At 55.5% G+C, this 17,061-nt stretch overlaps 6 protein-coding genes across 6 annotated transcripts; 3 read left to right on the forward strand and 3 right to left on the reverse strand.

Annotated features, from left to right (window-relative positions):
• Positions 1–22: 22 nt before the first annotated feature.
• PUNSTDRAFT_56015 (uncharacterized protein) lies at positions 23–1,411 on the reverse strand. Its single transcript, XM_007388979.1, has 3 exons — positions 741–1,411; positions 153–681; positions 23–106 (listed from the first exon to the last, which is right to left on the reverse strand). Exons 1-2 carry the CDS (start codon positions 1,113–1,115, stop codon positions 184–186), a joined length of 873 nt encoding a protein of 290 aa, XP_007389041.1. The 5' UTR covers positions 1,116–1,411; the 3' UTR covers positions 23–106; positions 153–183.
• Positions 1,412–2,364: 953 nt separating this feature from the next.
• Positions 2,365–5,191, forward strand: PUNSTDRAFT_123183 (allantoinase; the record flags this gene model as incomplete). The annotated part of the gene is made up of 11 exons (XM_007388980.1): positions 2,365–2,561; positions 2,630–2,852; positions 2,905–2,976; positions 3,024–3,077; positions 3,130–3,375; positions 3,434–3,523; positions 3,580–3,700; positions 3,765–4,024; positions 4,079–4,561; positions 4,612–4,891; positions 4,951–5,191. 9 exons carry the CDS (start codon positions 2,365–2,367, stop codon positions 4,247–4,249), a joined length of 1,434 nt encoding a protein of 477 aa, XP_007389042.1. The 3' UTR covers positions 4,250–4,561; positions 4,612–4,891; positions 4,951–5,191.
• Positions 5,192–5,664: 473 nt separating this feature from the next.
• PUNSTDRAFT_77588 (uncharacterized protein) lies at positions 5,665–6,191 on the forward strand (the record flags this gene model as incomplete). The annotated part of the gene is made up of 2 exons (XM_007388981.1): positions 5,665–5,949; positions 6,006–6,191. 2 exons carry the CDS (start codon positions 5,665–5,667, stop codon positions 6,189–6,191), a joined length of 471 nt encoding a protein of 156 aa, XP_007389043.1.
• A 1,285-nt stretch (positions 6,192–7,476) lies between these two features.
• PUNSTDRAFT_56016 (uncharacterized protein) lies at positions 7,477–8,886 on the reverse strand. Its single transcript, XM_007388982.1, has 5 exons — positions 8,864–8,886; positions 8,683–8,814; positions 7,904–8,622; positions 7,616–7,750; positions 7,477–7,562 (listed from the first exon to the last, which is right to left on the reverse strand). The coding sequence occupies exons 2-5, from the start codon at positions 8,747–8,749 to the stop codon at positions 7,542–7,544; spliced, it is 942 nt and encodes a 313-aa protein (XP_007389044.1). The 5' UTR covers positions 8,750–8,814; positions 8,864–8,886; the 3' UTR covers positions 7,477–7,541.
• Positions 8,887–9,548: 662 nt separating this feature from the next.
• Positions 9,549–12,639, forward strand: PUNSTDRAFT_139286 (uncharacterized protein; the record flags this gene model as incomplete). Its single annotated transcript, XM_007388983.1, has 2 exons — positions 9,549–10,116; positions 10,175–12,639. The coding sequence occupies 2 exons, from the start codon at positions 9,549–9,551 to the stop codon at positions 12,637–12,639; spliced, it is 3,033 nt and encodes a 1,010-aa protein (XP_007389045.1).
• A 333-nt stretch (positions 12,640–12,972) lies between these two features.
• Positions 12,973–15,305, reverse strand: PUNSTDRAFT_128670 (uncharacterized protein; the record flags this gene model as incomplete). The annotated part of the gene is made up of 2 exons (XM_007388984.1): positions 13,094–15,305; positions 12,973–13,043 (listed from the first exon to the last, which is right to left on the reverse strand). Coding segments are annotated over exons 1-2 (1,932 nt in total), but the record flags the coding sequence as incomplete, so codon positions are not given.
• Positions 15,306–17,061: the final 1,756 nt, after the last annotated feature.

Genomic DNA, 17,061 nt, shown 5'->3' on the forward strand with positions numbered 1-17,061 from the left:
AGAGATCGACGTCGCACAGATGGGAGGTCCGCGCAGATTCACGATGTGCGTACAACAGCAATGATACATGATCAAGCAAGAACTCAATCTGAGAACAAAATTTCAGCTAATCTCGTCAAGAACTCGCAGGCAGTTGATACAAAGTTGCTAACCTACTGAAATGGAAAGGTGAACAACCCATCGTTACCTTGGCCATCCAGCTAACGTCTGAGCCTTATCGCTGGGACGAAACGCAGCGGGAGGCCCTGGGACTGGACCTGGCTGTTTACCTCCCCTCAACTGCCGTCGTTCCCATTCCTCGTCGTCCATGTACCAGTCTACCGCCCTATCCCCGAGCCCGTCGGCCGTCCCGGGCATAGTAGAGCCCCTTCCCATCTCTTTTCCTTTGAGACCGTGCGCTCGCGACTCCTCCGGGTCGTCGGCGATCGCGACGTACGCCCTGGCGACGCGCCAGTCGACCTCCTTAGTCAGCGTCTGAAACCGCTTCTCGGCTTGCTCGCGGAGGCGTCGCGAGCGATGTTCTTCTGCAGCGGCTTCGCGTGCGCGACGTTCTTCTTCGGATAGTGGAGGTGGGGTACGGGCCGAGGAAGGGAGGGTGATGAAGCGGCGGGTATGCAGAAGGTGGGGTGTTGTGCTCAGCGTGGATGGAGGTAGTTTGTTAAGGCGACAGAGTTCGCGACCCTGAATCACCGTATCTTCGATCAGGTACTGCGGTGCGCTTCAGGGGTGGAAGTACTCACGTCCACGCCAAAGCGTAAAGCGACGCCGAGAAGAGTATCTCCTGGACTGAGGTAGTATCGAGAGGGATCGCTGGAAACGTTACCGGGCCCGGGAGATGAAGGCGACTGCTTGATTACGTTGGATCCGCTCGGTGGGCCAGAAGTGCCAGCATCCTGCAGCTGCCATCGCTCGCTTGGCTCCCGCCATGGGTTGGCGGTCAGGTCGGAGTTCGCGTCTCCGCTAACGTTCTCCGTGTATGGAGGCGGAATCAAATCGAGAGCGGCATTGTCGTCGTCATCCTCATCTCCGAGAACGAAAAGGTCGCTATCCCTAACGGCACCGTCCATGTTCACGGGGATGGATCTTTCTGCTGAAGAAGCCTTCTGGGATGCCATGTTTGTATCGACAGCATTCACACCTCCCAAGCAAGACAAGCAAGGATGGTATCGAGCCAGCCTGGGAGTTGATTTGAGGCACTTCGAGCAGATAGGCCGTTTGCAGCATTGTGTCGTGAATACGTTTTCCACCTCCGTTGGAAGCAGCGACGAAGAGCAAGCTGAACATAGCAGCGATCCTTGATTATTCCTGGGTCTTGAGGATGAGGATGCCATGGTGTTTGTAGGTGAACTGCAGAATGCAGTTCAATTCAGAGCCGGTGCACCAGAGGGTGACCAAGCCGATGGGGAGCAACAGGACCGGTGCGAACCCCACCAGAGCTCCGATCCCTCAAAGAGGCGATTTCGGCCATTTTCGGGGTTCCGGTGAAGGTCCCAAGAGGCCGAATTTCGGGGATTTGACATCAGACATGGCCCCGAATTGACGATTTTCGGGGCAAAAATGGGATCGGAGCTCTCCGAGACGCTTCACAGCTCACCGTCGCCTAATACACTTCAGTGTACCTAGTTGTGCACCAGAGCACTCCTTGTCGTCTCAATCAGGTCCAGATCCCGACTATGTTCACATCCCCGTCTCTGTCTCCGTGCTCGATTTGTCCATGTTCCCACCATTCTCATTGCTTGCTCCCATTGTTTGCCTGTTCGGGGACTTCACAGCTCTCAGAAATTCTTCCATGTTCTTTATTAGCACGTCCTGGATGCAGCGCACAAGATCCTTGTACGTACGCCAAGCACTTGAAGCCTGCCTGATTCTGCCTATTGGTGGAGAGAATGGTGGTGGAAGCAATTCGGGACATAGCGAGTTCTAAAAGTATAGTGAGTAGATGAGCGCAGTGGGGACTCGAATTTGCGCATGCCAAACAAGATATATTTTTCTGGCTGGATACCCAGCCAGTGTCTCATAGCGTAGCGGTTGTCACGTCTGGGCTCCAATTTCAGGGATCTTGGATCGAACCCCGCTCCCAATAGCCTTTTTTCGGAGCAGACCTGGATGTAACATTTTGCCCTCTACCCCCATACTTTCGGGGTTTTGGTATCGGAGCTCGCGCCCGTAAACGGGCGTTTTTCGGGGATTTTGGTGGCTGTGTGGATCGGAGCTCTGGCGGTATTCGCACCGGTCCTGGAGCAACACCGCGTAAGCCGTCACGAGCAAGCGCTGGTTTCCGGCACCCAGTCGCGAATAAGCGCCCGTGAAGCAGGAGATAACAATGCGAAGAACGCGACTTCATCTCATATATCTCCGGCGATAATGCATCCTACGACTGTCGTGACTGGATCTCGCGTCTTCCTATCCGACAACACTGACGCCATATTTGCTACCATCGTTGTAGACAATTCATCCGGTAAAGTCGTCGAGATTCACCCGGAGCAGCCTGATGCGGCGCGTTACCCGGATGCAGAATGGATCGATGCGGGCGATCATATCGTTATGCCAGGAATCGTCGAGTATGTGCGGTGGTCTCTGAACAAGAACGACTTGGTTGATCGTTGGACCTCTGCTACGCGACGTGAAGTGCCCATGTTCATCTGAACGAACCTGGACGGACCGACTGGGAGGGTTTCTATACCGGCACGCGGGCAGCTGCTTCGGGAGGAGTGACGACGGTCGTCGATATGCCTTTGAACTCGATCCCCCCCACGACTACAGTGGAGAATCTCGAAGAGAAGAGGAAGGCGGCGAACGGCCAGTGCTGGACGGACGTCGGTTTTTGGGGCGGGGTTATCCCGGGAAACCAGGTGAGCGAACTTGGACTGCATACGAATAACTATCCAATTGATTCGTCAAAAGGGAGACCTGAAGCCTCTTATAGAAGCAGGTGTGAAGGGCTTCAAGTGTTTCCTGATCGAGAGCGGCGTCGACGTATGTTGATTCTCATCCCAGCTCGCGGTCGCTAACATCATCAGCAGGAATTTCCATGTGTCTCCGAGGATGATTTGAAGCTCGCTATGGAAGAGCTGCAGGTGACTCTTATTACTATCTCGTCGTGTGACCGACATCTCATTCCTTAGTCAGAACACCCCCACTGTGCTGCAGTTTCACGCTGAACTTGAAACCCATCATGCTCATTCTCCCCCTCTACCCGAGCCTGCGCCAGCAAACCCGACTCTTTACTCTACGTTCCTAAATTCTCGTCCCCCCTCACTCGAACTATCGGCGATATCGCTCATTACTCGGCTTTTGGCATCATATCCGTCCCTTCGGGCACATATAGTTCACCTGAGCGCAGCCGATGCGATTCCATTAATCAAGGATGCAAAGGTACTAGGGCATACTATATTCTTCCGACGCAAATGCTCACCATCGATTGGTCTTCCAGGCGAAAGGTCTCAAGCTCACAGTGGAGACGTGTTTCCACTACCTTGCGTTTACATCACAGTCCATACCCGATGGACATCCCGAGTTCAAGGTACGCGTGCGGCAGCGTTCTCGTTTCGCACTTTTGATAACATCTATACGTGCCAGTGTTGTCCGCCGATTCGCACAGCCGAAAACCGGGAGGCGCTCTGGGCTGCGCTCGAAGACGGCACCATCGACTTCGTGGTATCCGACCACAGTCCATGCGTCGCAGAACTGAAGAAGCTAGGTGGGCATATTGTTTGATCGTCTCCTTCATTCTCTCTACGGGATGCTTATCAGTCTCTGATCAGGGCCCGAACCGGGCACAGGCGACATCATGGGCGCATGGGGCGGCATCAGCACGCTAGGACTCGGGATGAGCGTTCTGTGGACCGAACTCCAGAAACGCACGTCTGCTGGCCAAGGCGAGAATTCCGCGAACGTGCGGAAACTCATCCGCTGGCTCTCTACCATGACCGCGAAACACGCAAGTCTTGACGGCCGCAAAGGTCGAATTGCCGTGGGATCCGACGGCGATCTTGTTATCTGGGACCCGAACGCTGAAGTCGAGGCGCGTCTTTGCTTCCGTCATGTTGCCATCGCCTTACTATATTCGGACGCTTAGGTAACGAAGACGTCCCTGAACTTCAAGAACAAGCTCTCCCCGTACGAGGGCCTTCACTTGCATGGCAAGGTAGAGAAGACGATCTTGCGAGGACGTGTCGTGTACGATACGGATCGCGCTGGGGTGGACAAATTCGAAAACGGACCCGGTCCAGTTGGTACACTGCTGTAAGGGGCGGAATCACTTCTATTCTTGACCGGGCACGTTGCACGATCTCAATTTACGGCATGAGCTGGGATCATCTATCTTACGATTTGCTTTGCCATCGACGATGAAATGCTGTATTGGCAAGGTTATGGCTCTTATGCGGGGGATCTCATTCCTACCCGGACCTAACACGAATTCCCACTGGTGTCTTATAAAGACAAGACAAGCGTTCTCCCGTCGTTCAAACTTTGAACCACCCAGTCGTCCACACAAACAACCTATCTGTATGAGACTGTTCTCCCGCGCTCCTTGAGATAGGTCATCATGAAAGATAAGGTTTGTCAATCTATCTCTTTCGTAATTCGGACTGACATTGCTCACCGAAGCTGGCAAGAGCGACGGGCATGGCCGCCTTTTTTTGCTCGATACACCAACTTTGTATTCGACCGGAGCCGGGGCATCATCCCGGAATTTAACCGTCTCAGCTCCGAGCAGAAATGGGAAAAAGCTCGTCGTCGTCAAGCACGTCGCCAATTGAACGACTTCACCTCCGGGGCGTTCAACAAAACCTACGGGACCCGTCTCGACGACCTCGGAGCGTGGCACGCACTCTGCCATGATCTTTGCATCAGTCCTTTGCCGGAGTCAGTTGCGCAATGCAAAGTTGTACGTGGTTGTTGTAACTGACGTCAACGCGGTCATGAATCTGACGCTTGCACCGGTAGGCCGTCAAGCAAAGGCATGTCAACATTTTCGACCTTTTAGACGCGCGGTCGAACGACACTCAACTTCGCATCTTCGAGAATGCGGAGGAGCTTGCTGAATATACGCGACGTACCGAAAGGATATTCCCTATAAATCAAGCGAAGGCGGGGCTCTTGCTGAAATTCCTTTTGAGACCGATCTTTTCCCGACATTCTGTACTTTGAATACTCAGTAGCTTACTCGCAACAGCCGGTTCCATCATATTGAGCAAATATGTAGCTGTCAAATGGTAACTTGCAGAAGTGTTCCCAACATCTTCGTTGCTATAACACATTTGTCAGCATCTTCACTGCCGTTTGCGATCATGCTGTCGCTGAACTTCGCGGTGGGAAGGTACAATAGCCGCGTTGCAGCTTCACATCAGCCGTGGCATACATGCTCTTCCATTTCCGAATGCCTCGTGTGCGTGTCAAGCTTCGTGAACTGCCTTACAATCTCCACATATGGACAGCTTCGCGGAATCAAGCCTGTCCAGAGGGATATAAAAGACGGACCGTCCATTCCCATAGATTCAGAATACAGAACGCACTTCATCCCACCACCCCACCCCTCCCCCCACCGCCCCCTGAGTGCGCTCTGCCCACGTCCGCCACAGTCCGGTAGTCAATAGTCAAAGAGGCATATCAACCGTTTTCTGACACGATCGCGTTCAGAACCAACACCATTCGACGCAGATGTCGCACACACCGGTATCTGGGGTGGCGGCGTACTTCGCCCAATTCGAGGGGTTTGAGTTCGACGCTACTCGCGGCATCATACCGGAGTTTGACCGGCTGTGCTCGGAACGGAGCTGGGGCAAGAAGCGGCGCCAAACAGCCCGACGCAAGCTCAACGGATTCATCGCGGAGGAGTTCAACGCCGCATACGGCACCCTTGACAATGACCTCATCCAATGGCAAACTCTATCCCGCGAGCTTCGTGTTGAACCCGTTCCAGATTCAGTCTCCCAGTGCAAGCAGGTACGCATCAAAGGTATCGCCTATCCCGAACATCACGAATGACTTTCTACGTACAGGCGGTCAAGAGGATCCATGTGAACATAGTAGACCTTCTGGATGCCAGGGCGAGGGGAGAGCAAGTTCGTCTTCATAGGAACATGCACCAACTCGCACAGTACTCGATACGCACCGGCAAAATATTTCCAAAAAAGCAGGCGAAGGCAGGGCTCCTCCTCAAGTATCTTCTCAGGCAGATCTACTGATTTGCAGAAGAGGGCATTCGAGATCATTCACTGAGCAAAGCGAGGGCATGCTACATTGCAGGTGATCCAGGTGTTTGCTCGTGACGCTGTAGCACCGTGACGAGCAAATATTTGTATTGCTGATTATCGCAAGGCACCGCTAAGTATATGAACAGACTACAACGTGATGCGATGCCGAAGGGCTACTTCTTGCTCTGTGGCAAAGTCGTTGCAATAGAAGATGCACCGACAATGTAAACAACCCGCTTGCACATCCCTTTCCGTACCCCCTACGTGCACCAATCTTCGTGAGCTACATTGAAGCCTCCTACAGGATCGAACATGATGAATACAACATGTATGGAAAAGGCTGCCACTTCTCCGACGAGATGACCTGAGATGACTTAAAGCAAGCTTGCGGCGCGTCTTACTATTCATACGAAAACGAGAGCGACGTCGACATTGTGCTCCGCTGCCCATTCACTGACGCGCTGCTGTCGCATGATGGAGAGACTCGCGTGAACTGCCCGACGAGTTGCGCTTTGCCAGACGTTTCGAAACGTTAAAGCGGGTTCGATCCTTCAGCGGATGAAGGACATGCTCTTCTAGGGCCTCGGAAGGACTATCCTGTACGAAGTTTATGTCGCATCTCCCCATGCGTGCGGCCACACTCCGCTGTGGGCACACTTCGGGGTTACCAGGAGCAATGTAAGCAGGCGGAGCTCCCTGAAGAAGCCAAAATGAGCATGAGCACACACGCATAGTACTCTGGTTTGTGCCTCCCGACCGTCCTGTGCTCCTCGAGACGCATTAAGGTGCACCGTCGGGTGAGTTCTTGGCTTTGAAAGCGAAGAACACACTGAGTGACATTCTGGGGGTCAGGTCGTTGTCCGCGCCACGGCGTTGTTTTGCTCCAACGGGACTGACCGAAGGGAACTTCGAGGCAAAACTGTGCTCTATTGCCTAACAACGTACGGCTGGTAGCGCAATTGTCAGAACGTTCCCAAAACTCACCTTCATCTTCACGGCAAGATGGCGATGGCTGCCCGTCACCTTTCACTCATAACTTGAATTTGTTGCGATATCCGTCGACGGTCATACGTGTCCGGCGTCGGCGTCTTGCTCCGTTTTAGGCTGGTCGTTGTCAGCCCGGCTGCACGAGACGATCCTGGAACATTCCTGGAGCATCTCGTTTCGAATGCCGTCAACATCGAGAGGTTGTCGACGTTGCGCTCGAACGCTGCCAGGTCCATGAGCTGTACGAAGAGTAGCTGCCAGTCAGAACACGATTCTGTCACTCCAACATGTGCACAGCGTCGATGTCATTGTAGCAGAGATACACGAGGTAGACTAGCGATACAACCCGAGAGTTTAGTCGAAGAGACCGAAGCCCTGAAGAGCGCAGGTGAGAAGCGATGCAAGAATATAAGCACGGACAAACGTACCATGTCGTCATCCGACTCCTCGGCCTCCTCGACCTTCTCCTCCTCAGCGGGAGCACCGCCAGCCGGAGCAGCCTCAGCAGCCGCAACCGGAGCAGCGGCAGCGAACGCCTCGGGGTTGGCGAGGTATTCCTTAGCCTGTAAGAGCCACGAGTCAGCATAGAGTTCAACCAAAGGCAGTGGTCCGTCAACGGAAAACGAAGAAGCAGCAGTGTCCGTGGGACTCAGTATTTTCAGTGTATGTGAAACTATCATGCGGATCACCGGGAGTCAAGAATACGAAATACTCGCCTTCTCAGCACCCTCGAAGGTGTAGTCAGTGGCGAGCGAGATGGCGATGAGGTTCTTGTAAGAGTTGACGAGGGAGTGCACCACGGAGACGATGGTGGGGTAGTTGAGTGCGAGCGAGATGGCGGCGATGGTCTTGATGCCGGACAGGAAGCGTCCCACAAGCTCGTCGTCGTCGATGTCGAGCACGTCGGGCGAGAACGAGTTGCCGGCGTCGAAGATCTGGACAACGGTCATGCCATACGTGAACGGCGAGATGTTGAGCATGTTGAGCAGCGTCGCCTCGGAGGTTCCGACACGCGTGCCGGCGGTGACGACCTTGATGTCGTTGACGATTTCGATCGTACCACGCGCGATCTTGGTCGGGATACCGAGCGCCTGGAAGAAGGAGGTCTTGCCGGGCTCCATACCGGTGTTGCCGGCGGCGACAAACACGTCCTTGGGCGCGAGCGCACCCGCGCGGGCGGGTGCGGCGACCTTGTTGGCGGTGATGATGTCACGGATCTCCTTCAATTCGCCCGAAGTGAAGACGAAGCCGATGTTGCCCTTGACGTGCGGGAGCAGGCGCTCGAACTGAGGGAACTCGGCGAGGATGGAGCGCAGAGCGCGGCGGACCATCGTGTTCTTGCCCATGAGTACGACACCCTTGCCGCGGAGGGCGACACGGATCTGGTGCATCTGGTTCGAGCCGACGTTGTCGACATTGACCAGGAAGATGGAGGCTGGACAAAGGCGCGTTCGTCAGGATAGAGGGGTGATCCAGAGCTGGGGAAAGATCGTACGGTGGGACGAGATGAGCTCCTTGAGCTTGACGAAGTATGCCTCCTTCTGAGTCTTGGACGCTCCCATTGTGACTGTTTGTGAGGTGGGGTTTTTTTAACGAGTAACTAGTGCCTCCCGATTGACCTCGAGCTCTACGATCCGATTAGCATGCATGTTCTTTGACCCAGCGAGCATGCTCACCAGCCGTGCCAATGGATTTTTCAAGGCGACTGGTTGTGGATGGAAGACCGTGGGCGGAGGCTTTGTTAGTTATTGACCACAATTCTCACGATGGCACATGACAGCAAGCGGGCGCTTATGCCCGCCTCGGAAGACGCCGCGCGGACACACGAGCGCTTATGTTCACGCGCTCACCACGCACACCTTTCCTCGCGAATTGTTGGCTTTTCTCGGGTGCAAGTGTTAGTTGGTCTACGGCTCTCGCTTAGCCGCGCGAGGACGCGTACGGAAACAAAATCAGTTCATGCAATGGAATGTTGCGATGTGGGCTGTTTACCGTCCGTCGAGGCGGAGGCAGCGTGTCGAAAAGGTACGCTAATGCTACGCGTTTTGTCCCCGCTATCTCTAAGGAGTGATTGCCAGCAAACTATATGCGGCCAGCCATAACACCACAAATGGCCCATATCTGCATCCTGTTCACGCAGTGATTGTTGCAAGTCATCCCGGTCCCAATTCGTGTATGGCGCGTCGCCAGTGCACTAGGGCCAAACCATCCGTGACTCCAGTGTACGATATCTGTACAACATCCCGGGATATCACTCCGGAAAGCTTGGTCAGGGAGTCGGAAGATGAGGTCACTTCCTCGCTAATCCCAGGCTCTCCTGCTGAAGTCCCGTCCCTCTCACCGAAGGATCCAAACCCTGCTATGCTTTCGCCTTCCGCCTCCCCCGTCCCTCTAAAGCTATCCGTCGATGTTCAAGCCGTATTACCCAGAGAACTCCATGGTCGTGAATTGTCTCCTTTGGCCGCGACTCAACCTCAGCAAGCACGGTCCCCTCGCAAGCGCCATCACACAGCAACCTCACTCCATGAACTCCGTGATATCCTCAAGTTTACTGCACTCCCAGAGAACCTCACTGTTCAACGCCTCAAGACCCTCTATGCCTCTTGCAAACGAGCGCAGCTCCTCCCTCGTCTACGATCCTCGGAGTTCTCCGTCCTCATCAGCATCTTGGGAACGTTGTCCATCTCCAATCCCTCCAATCCTGCTACCTCCTCGCCGACCCTATCATCCAACCCATCACAGCCCAACATCTTCCTTCATCGCCCAGCGCTATCCATGGATCCATCCTCCTTTACCTTCCAGCTCAACTTCGCTAGAGAAGTCGCCGCGGACAAGCGCCAATACCACGAGCTCAGTGATTCGGATCATTACTGGCTCATGCTTCTGAAGATTGCGCGACTTCGACGCGACGTGGACAACGTTGCGACGCGTGAGTCGTAGCCTCTTTTGTCTCCTTCCCCATGAAACTAAATGTAGTCTAATTGCAGGCTCCGCAAAGGATGACGCGAGGGCTCTTGACCGGATTCGCATGCACTATCGGCAGATCCGACGCCATTTCCGACATGCGGACGCGCATATACCCTTCCTCCGTGTTCTCATCGGGACCGGGAAGGCGCCGGAAGCGGCGAGATGGTGGTGCAGCTACATGCTGGACTTCGAGCGAGCCTCTCGAAGCGTATTCAATGTTCTCTGGGAGCTAGTACTCGAGCACGGCGCGTCGTTGGCCCTCTCCGACAAGCAGGCCGTGTTGGATGTTTTTCGCCGGCGCATGGACGGGATACAGCGCATGGGCTCGTCGACTCCTGGGCCCGCGGTTTTCTCGATGGCGCAGGGACGGGTATCAGTGGACGAGGTCATCGACGTGCGGCATTTGGTCGACACTCTCGATCGCCTCCTTCGAGGTTTGCCACGCGACGAGGAAGAAAATGATGCGATGGGAGAACTTTGGGAGTGGGCACGCGCACAGGCAGTTCAAGCGTCCGAGGAGGCTTCCCGTGAAGACGGCGTGGAAGGATGGTCTGTTCTGGCCTGCCTGGCGCTTTCCAGTTCGCGTCGTGTTATCGCGCCTTCCATTGCGGAAATATCTGGTTCCGGCAGGTACCTCGACATTCAAATCGTGTGCATGTTGTCGGCCCTCGACCGGTCCTTCGGATTTGCTCGCGTACGACGAGGATCCATTCTGGAAGATAAGCAGCCCGCCCCTCTACCTATCACGGACCTGCGCGGGGTCGTCAGGAGGTTGTGGGTAATGTGGAGCTCCTCAAGAACCGCCGTAGATCGGCCTCGCATGGTCCAGCGAGCCGTCCTCGCCGCCTTTCTGCGCCTTTCTGCGGTTCTTGAGGACGGCGAGCTGATGAAGCGTTGCGGTCGATACTTGGAAGCTCATGGGTTGTGGGATGCGGACACAGTGCGCAGTGCTCGTCAGATCATCGGGCTCGGGAGTGACTGGTGGATCGCGGTGGTGGCGTTACTGCCATCCGAGTCGGTTCCGCAGAAGATTTCGGAGATGGCCCGTCTAGTTGGGGGTCGAAGAGATCGGAGACCGCTTGAGGCTATGGCGGTGCGGGCTGTATCCTCTGCGAAGGACTGGGACCCGCTCGTCGCATATCGGATCTGGCTTTCCGCACGGGCTGCTCGTATCAAGGTCCCGGACGAAGTCGTTTCGACGCTCGGACTTGCTCTGGCCCCGAATTATCCTCACGAAGCTGCCTTAGTCATGAAGGAGGGGCAAATCAGTGATGAGGACGCCGAAGCCGTTCTGGGTCGCATTTTACGGCGGGTGTCCTCCAGCAGAGTTACCAGGCTGCCTAAAGAACTATCTAGGTTGATCCTCACCGCGATGATCCATACGTGGTCAAACAGATTTCCTCCGCGTGAATTGCCGATCCAATTGCGAGGATGTGTCGAATACTTCCTCTTGATGATGCCCGCGTCAGGTTATTCCCAGTCGGCCGTGGCGTTCATCCAGATCATACACTACCGCGATCCATCCTACTTTCGGACGCCGTTCCTGCGCAAGATGATCCTTCGGCTCATGCACCACACTCAGTGGAAGCGCGCTATTTGGCTTGCGAACTACGTTGGGCTCATGAACCCTGAACACGCAAGGCATTGGCATGAGTTCGTCTTCCGCGCCGTGCTCCTTCGACGCGAGTATGGCGCCCCGGCTCGCCTGGCGCTTCGTATCCTCCCACAGATGCAGGATATCACACCTGGGTCTCCGCGCCACATCCTGCAGACCTACGCCACTCTTCCTCCGCGCGTCGCAAGCCTCCACCTCACCCGACCGTCCGGGGTTGGGACCCGCGAACGTCCACACACGCGGGTCGCACTCAACGCGCTGGTCAGGGCTGGGCGCCTACGCGCAGCACACCTGCATCTACGATCGAGATCGCCCTCCTTACCAATGCAACAACGCAGCGTCCTCGGGAACATAGTGCTCCACGGCCACGTCCTAGACCGACGCACTCGAAACAGGCAGCATTTCCAGCACGTCCTGCGGATGCTCGACAGCCTCGTCGCTAACGAGGGCGCGATCCCCGACCGTGTTACGATCAACATCCTCGTTAAAGCGACGCTGCTATGGCCGCGCCTGGCGGACAGCGTCAAGCTGCGGATGCTGTTCGACCAGCTGGTAGTGAGTGGCTATCGCTCGCCATCCGCACCGGAGTCAAGGCCTTTCGGCACCAACCCGAGCGGGAAGCAGGGGACCATACCGCTACCTCCAAGCGTCTCCGGCCCGATTTCTTTCGCGAGACATCTGCGGCCCATGTACAAGATGTTTATCAGAGCCTTTCGGAGTCGAGGCGATCGCGAGGCTACCAGGATGGTGGTGTCCATGTTGAAGGAGGCGAAGCGTGAGGCAGAGGAGGCGCATGAGCGTAGAGAACGGGCGCGCTTGCGAGGCAGGATGCGTAAGGCGAGGGTACTAGCGAAAATACAGAGCGAATAGTGATGCAAAGGACGAGCGACATCTTGTGAGTCGGAGCACGAGCTCAACGCCAACGAACGAGTATAACAGTACACGATTATGAGATGGTATAAAGGCAAGCAGCGTCCGATACGATCCACCAGTGCGCTCAGTCTTCTAAGAGTCCGAGTTCTCGATCCCGCTTAGCTCTCCTCAGCAACGCACGTTCTTCATTGGTCATTGCGTGCCAACCATCCACGGTATCCTCTGGCGGCAGCATTAGCTTGAAGATGACTTCAAGGGGTAATCGCGTACCTAGCTCCATCTCCCACTGCTCCTCCATCTCGAGCTCCTTCTTCGTCTTCTTCTTGGGCGGTGGCGGAGGAGGGGCTGGAGGTGGCGTACGTCGGTTGGGATGCAAGGGCGCAATCCGTGATAACGCGGATCTGGGGAAAGTCAGGCATCGCCTTGCATGGCATATGAATGCTGCGCTTACCTTGATGACTTCGCGAACGGCGAATAGCTCTTGCCGTTGGGTGCGGGGGAGGAAAATGGCGCGCCAGCCGTTGCCGCCTTCGCGGACGCTCGGCGGATGAGCTCTGACATGGGCGTTGATCTCGTGCTGGCGATGCTGCTCGAGCGCCTGACAGCCGAGAAAGTCGTGTTCGCAGGTCTCGGTAGAGGAGCAGGTGTGACAGGAGCGGCGGGCGAAGTGGACCGGGGCTTTGACGGCAGAGCGACGGCCGAGGAGCGCGACGATTGCGATCTTGGTGGCGTGGACGGACGGATGTTCTCCTTCGATCCGGCCAGAGGTTGCACTGGATCGGGATCCGATGTGGGAGTCAGCTCGTCCTCGTCGTCACCCGGCAGGTCAGAGCGCGCATGCGTGGTTCTGGGTACGTCTGGGCGGACATCGTCATGGTCATCGTCTTCGTTCGCGACGGTTTTTTGCTTCTTCTTTGAGCTTGTACTCGGTTTCGCCGGCTTGCGGGCAGGACCATGCTCGTCGTTACTATCAGCAAGTGAGCTCGCGTCTTTCTTCGCCTTAGAGCCCAATTTGCCGGCTTTGCGCTTCGGGGGCGGCATCGCCCCATACTCAGCGTCGTCACCGTCCGCAAAGTCGTCCGTGTCCTTCGGCCTGGCTTTGCGTTTTTGTGTTCCTGTTCGGCTCGCCTTGGCAGATATCTTCTCGCTAGCTGGAAGTGCAGGTTGCTCGACGGGCTCGTCGTCATCGGAGCTGATGATATGCTGGGTGCGTGAACGGGCTGGAGGCTTGTCGGTCCTGGAACCGTCAAACGGCGGTAGGGCCAGGGGATCGTCCCCGTCTGACACCGGATCCGCGTTAGAACCTTGTAGCTGCGGGGCTGGCGCCGGATTCGGAGCGATGCCGAGCCCATCCTCGTCTTCCGAGTCGACGATGAACTCGGCGCTGGTGACCTTCAGCGTCTCCTTGCCTTTCGCCTTCGCCCTCGCCGATTTTTTGACACCTGCATCATTTGCAGGTGTCGAGCTCTTCGTCGGCCTCCTCTTCGTGCCCTTCTCCTTCTCCTTTTTCGTGCTTTTCTTCTTCTTCGTCGAGGATTGCTCGGCCCCGTCCCAGTCGGCCTCGTCTTCCGCGTCCACCTTGGATCGCTTCTTCTTCTTCGGCTTTGGGTTGTCCAGAGCGAAGTCGGCGTCGAGGTCGACGCCCGAGTCTGAAGGATGCCTTTCCTGATCGCCGCGGGAACTCTCGGGCTTCCCGAGACCTGGTATACCGGAAGCAGACGAACTGGGAGCGAAGAAGTTGCTCGGTTCGGGCATGCGGGGCGGGGGCAGCGGCATCACGACCTCGACTTGGCGTCGTGGCGCTGGCACCGAGTCTGGCGTGGAGTTCGGGAGGATGGAGGACGGCGGCAAGCCGAAGTCGCTCGTGGCGATGGGGAGGGTGATCAGGGATTCCTGAGAGCGGGGTGGCGCAAAGGGCTCGGGGTCGGTTTGGGAGGGTATGAACAGCGGTTCCGCGTGGAAAGGAGGGAGTGGCGGTGGGGATGCGCGTTTACGGCCAAGCGGGCGAGGTTTGGGCAGTGCTTTCTTGCATGGGTCGGGTTCCGCGGGAGGGTCTCTGCGATAGAGGGAGGAAGAATACGCGTTGTCGTCATCGTCATTCTGAACATTGGGTTTGACGTTCTTCGACGTCTTGGTCTTCTTCTTGGGTGGAGCTGTGTCGCGATCCTTGGCCGTAGCTGTGGACTTGGACTTGCTGAAGGGAGCTTTGAGCTTTGACGTGTTCGCGGACTGGATGGCTTCGTCGTCCGAGTCCCAGTCTAGCTCGATAACGTCGGCGTCTGGTATTGGTACCATCGCCTTCCGCCGACGCATTTTGGCGCGGTCCGCGAGACTTGAGAAGGGCACGTCACCTGCAGTCGCGTTCGGCACACGCGCAGTGATGCTGTCGTGTTCTGGAGCCGCTCCTGCATACAGCGACGAGTCGAGGTTGCTGGGGCCGGCTTCTGGGGGCGACCGCGACGCCTTGCTATACGTCTTGATCGGACGCGGTTTTGGACGCGCCTTCGCGCTCGACGTCGACGCCGTTTCGATGGTGGAGACGACAGAGTCGACCGCTGGCGGTTTATGCGTGAAAGACGTGATGCTCGAGATCGTCGCGTCACGTCGGGCTGAAGCAAAGGTGGTATCTGCGGTTTCGACGAAGGACGCCTGGTCTTCAACAGCTGAGATAAATCCCTGCACGCATATGTTGGACATGGGCTTGCTTACCAATGGCCTTATCCATCCCCGGTCCGGTTGGCGATGCGTAATCCTCGTCCTCGCTGTCCGGGATCACCTCGGACAAGTCTACAGACCCTTTTGCTGTCATAACCTTAGCCAGATTCTCTGCTACCGTGCTTTCAATGCGCGTCCAGCCGAAGAGACTATGGAAAGATCAAGACAAAGATATGTATGTATAGCATGGAGGCACTCGTAGGCCAACGAGCCATGGGCCGTGGTGGCGTGAGTAGAAATCGCACAGCCTCGATCGCCGCGTTCGCCGCCGGGTAGGTAGGTATATTGCCGACGAGGTCCCGGTAGCGGAACAGCCGGTTGCTGCGCTGCACGTACGCCACTCGTGCAGTCGACAGCCGTTGCCTATGGTGGTCCGTATCGGACAAAAATAAAGTCAGTCTGAGAATTCATGTGAATTCGCGCATTTTCATCCAAAATCATGCGGATTCACTCAAACTCATCCGTTTTCACTCGTTTTCACCCAAGTTCATCTGTGTTCACTTGTTTTCATTCCTTTTCACTCGTTTTCATTTTTCATTCACTTTCACTCGTTTTCATCTGTCTCAAGCACAGCCACGAGTTCTTATCTGTCCTTCACTCAAGTTCATTCAAATTCATTCAAATTCATTCAGCCACATAATCCACACCTGTTCACTGTTCATCCAATTTCATCCAAATTCATTCACTCAGTTTTTCATTTTCATTCAGATTCACACACTTTCATGCGGATTCATGCCGGATATTCATCCATTTTCACGCATCTTCATGCAAATTCATGTGAGTGCACTCGGTTCACGCACTTTCACCTAGATTCATTCACTTTCACTCGGATTCATTTGGATTCACCTAGATTCACCCACTTTCATCCACTTTCACTCAAATTCATCCATTTTCATTCGCTTTCCCAGATATCAGATGGTATTAAATGTGAGCGATCTGTTGATGCAAAGTTCTCACCCCAACCCTTCCCCCTCTGTCATGTCGTCAACTGTTCTGGAGGAACGTGGAGCTTGTGTCATCTGCAGAGCAAGCAAACCTCCTGACCGGAGATGTGCTGGATTTGTGCTGTCTGATGGACCTCAAACCCCTCACAGTCCGTCCATGGTCCACTATGTATGTTCACACTATTGCGTGTTGGATGCCTGTTTTGACGCAGTGTTATTCAGTGCCCTACCCATGGCTCGGAACATTGCTCCTTCCGTGATTGCCCTTACTACTGCCATACACTCAATGGCCTTCCCCTTGGAAGTTTAAACACTTCTATGGCCCGTGGTGGAACACAGCAATGCGGGGGGTTCTTCTTGGTACACCTGCCTACCCATGTTCTGTATTCTCCACTATTGACTCTGTTACCTAGCTGGAGCCTGTCTGGAGGCTGACCTCTGCATGTATATGTGGCCAGCCCATTGGTGTCCACAATCTCCGGAATACTGGAAGTGCAATGTGAGTATGTCAACAACATCATTCCGCCCTGACCTTACATTTGTTATTAGTACATTGCCTGATCCCGACTTGCTCCCTTCTGTTGCCACCAGCTCTCCCTCCGCACCAGCTCGGGTGACCACTGCCCTTGCCAGTATCCCCTTGGCTTCCCCTATCCAAGCATTCATCGGTCTCAGGGCAGCCATTGGTGGCGAGGCAGGATGTCGAACTGCAGCTGAGCGCCACCGTGAGCTCATCATCCGCCGCAGTGATGGCCAGCGG

The sequence above is a fragment of the Punctularia strigosozonata genome (genome assembly GCF_000264995.1).
Source record: "Punctularia strigosozonata HHB-11173 SS5 unplaced genomic scaffold PUNSTscaffold_22, whole genome shotgun sequence".
NCBI lineage: Eukaryota > Fungi > Basidiomycota > Agaricomycetes > Corticiales > Punctulariaceae > Punctularia > Punctularia strigosozonata.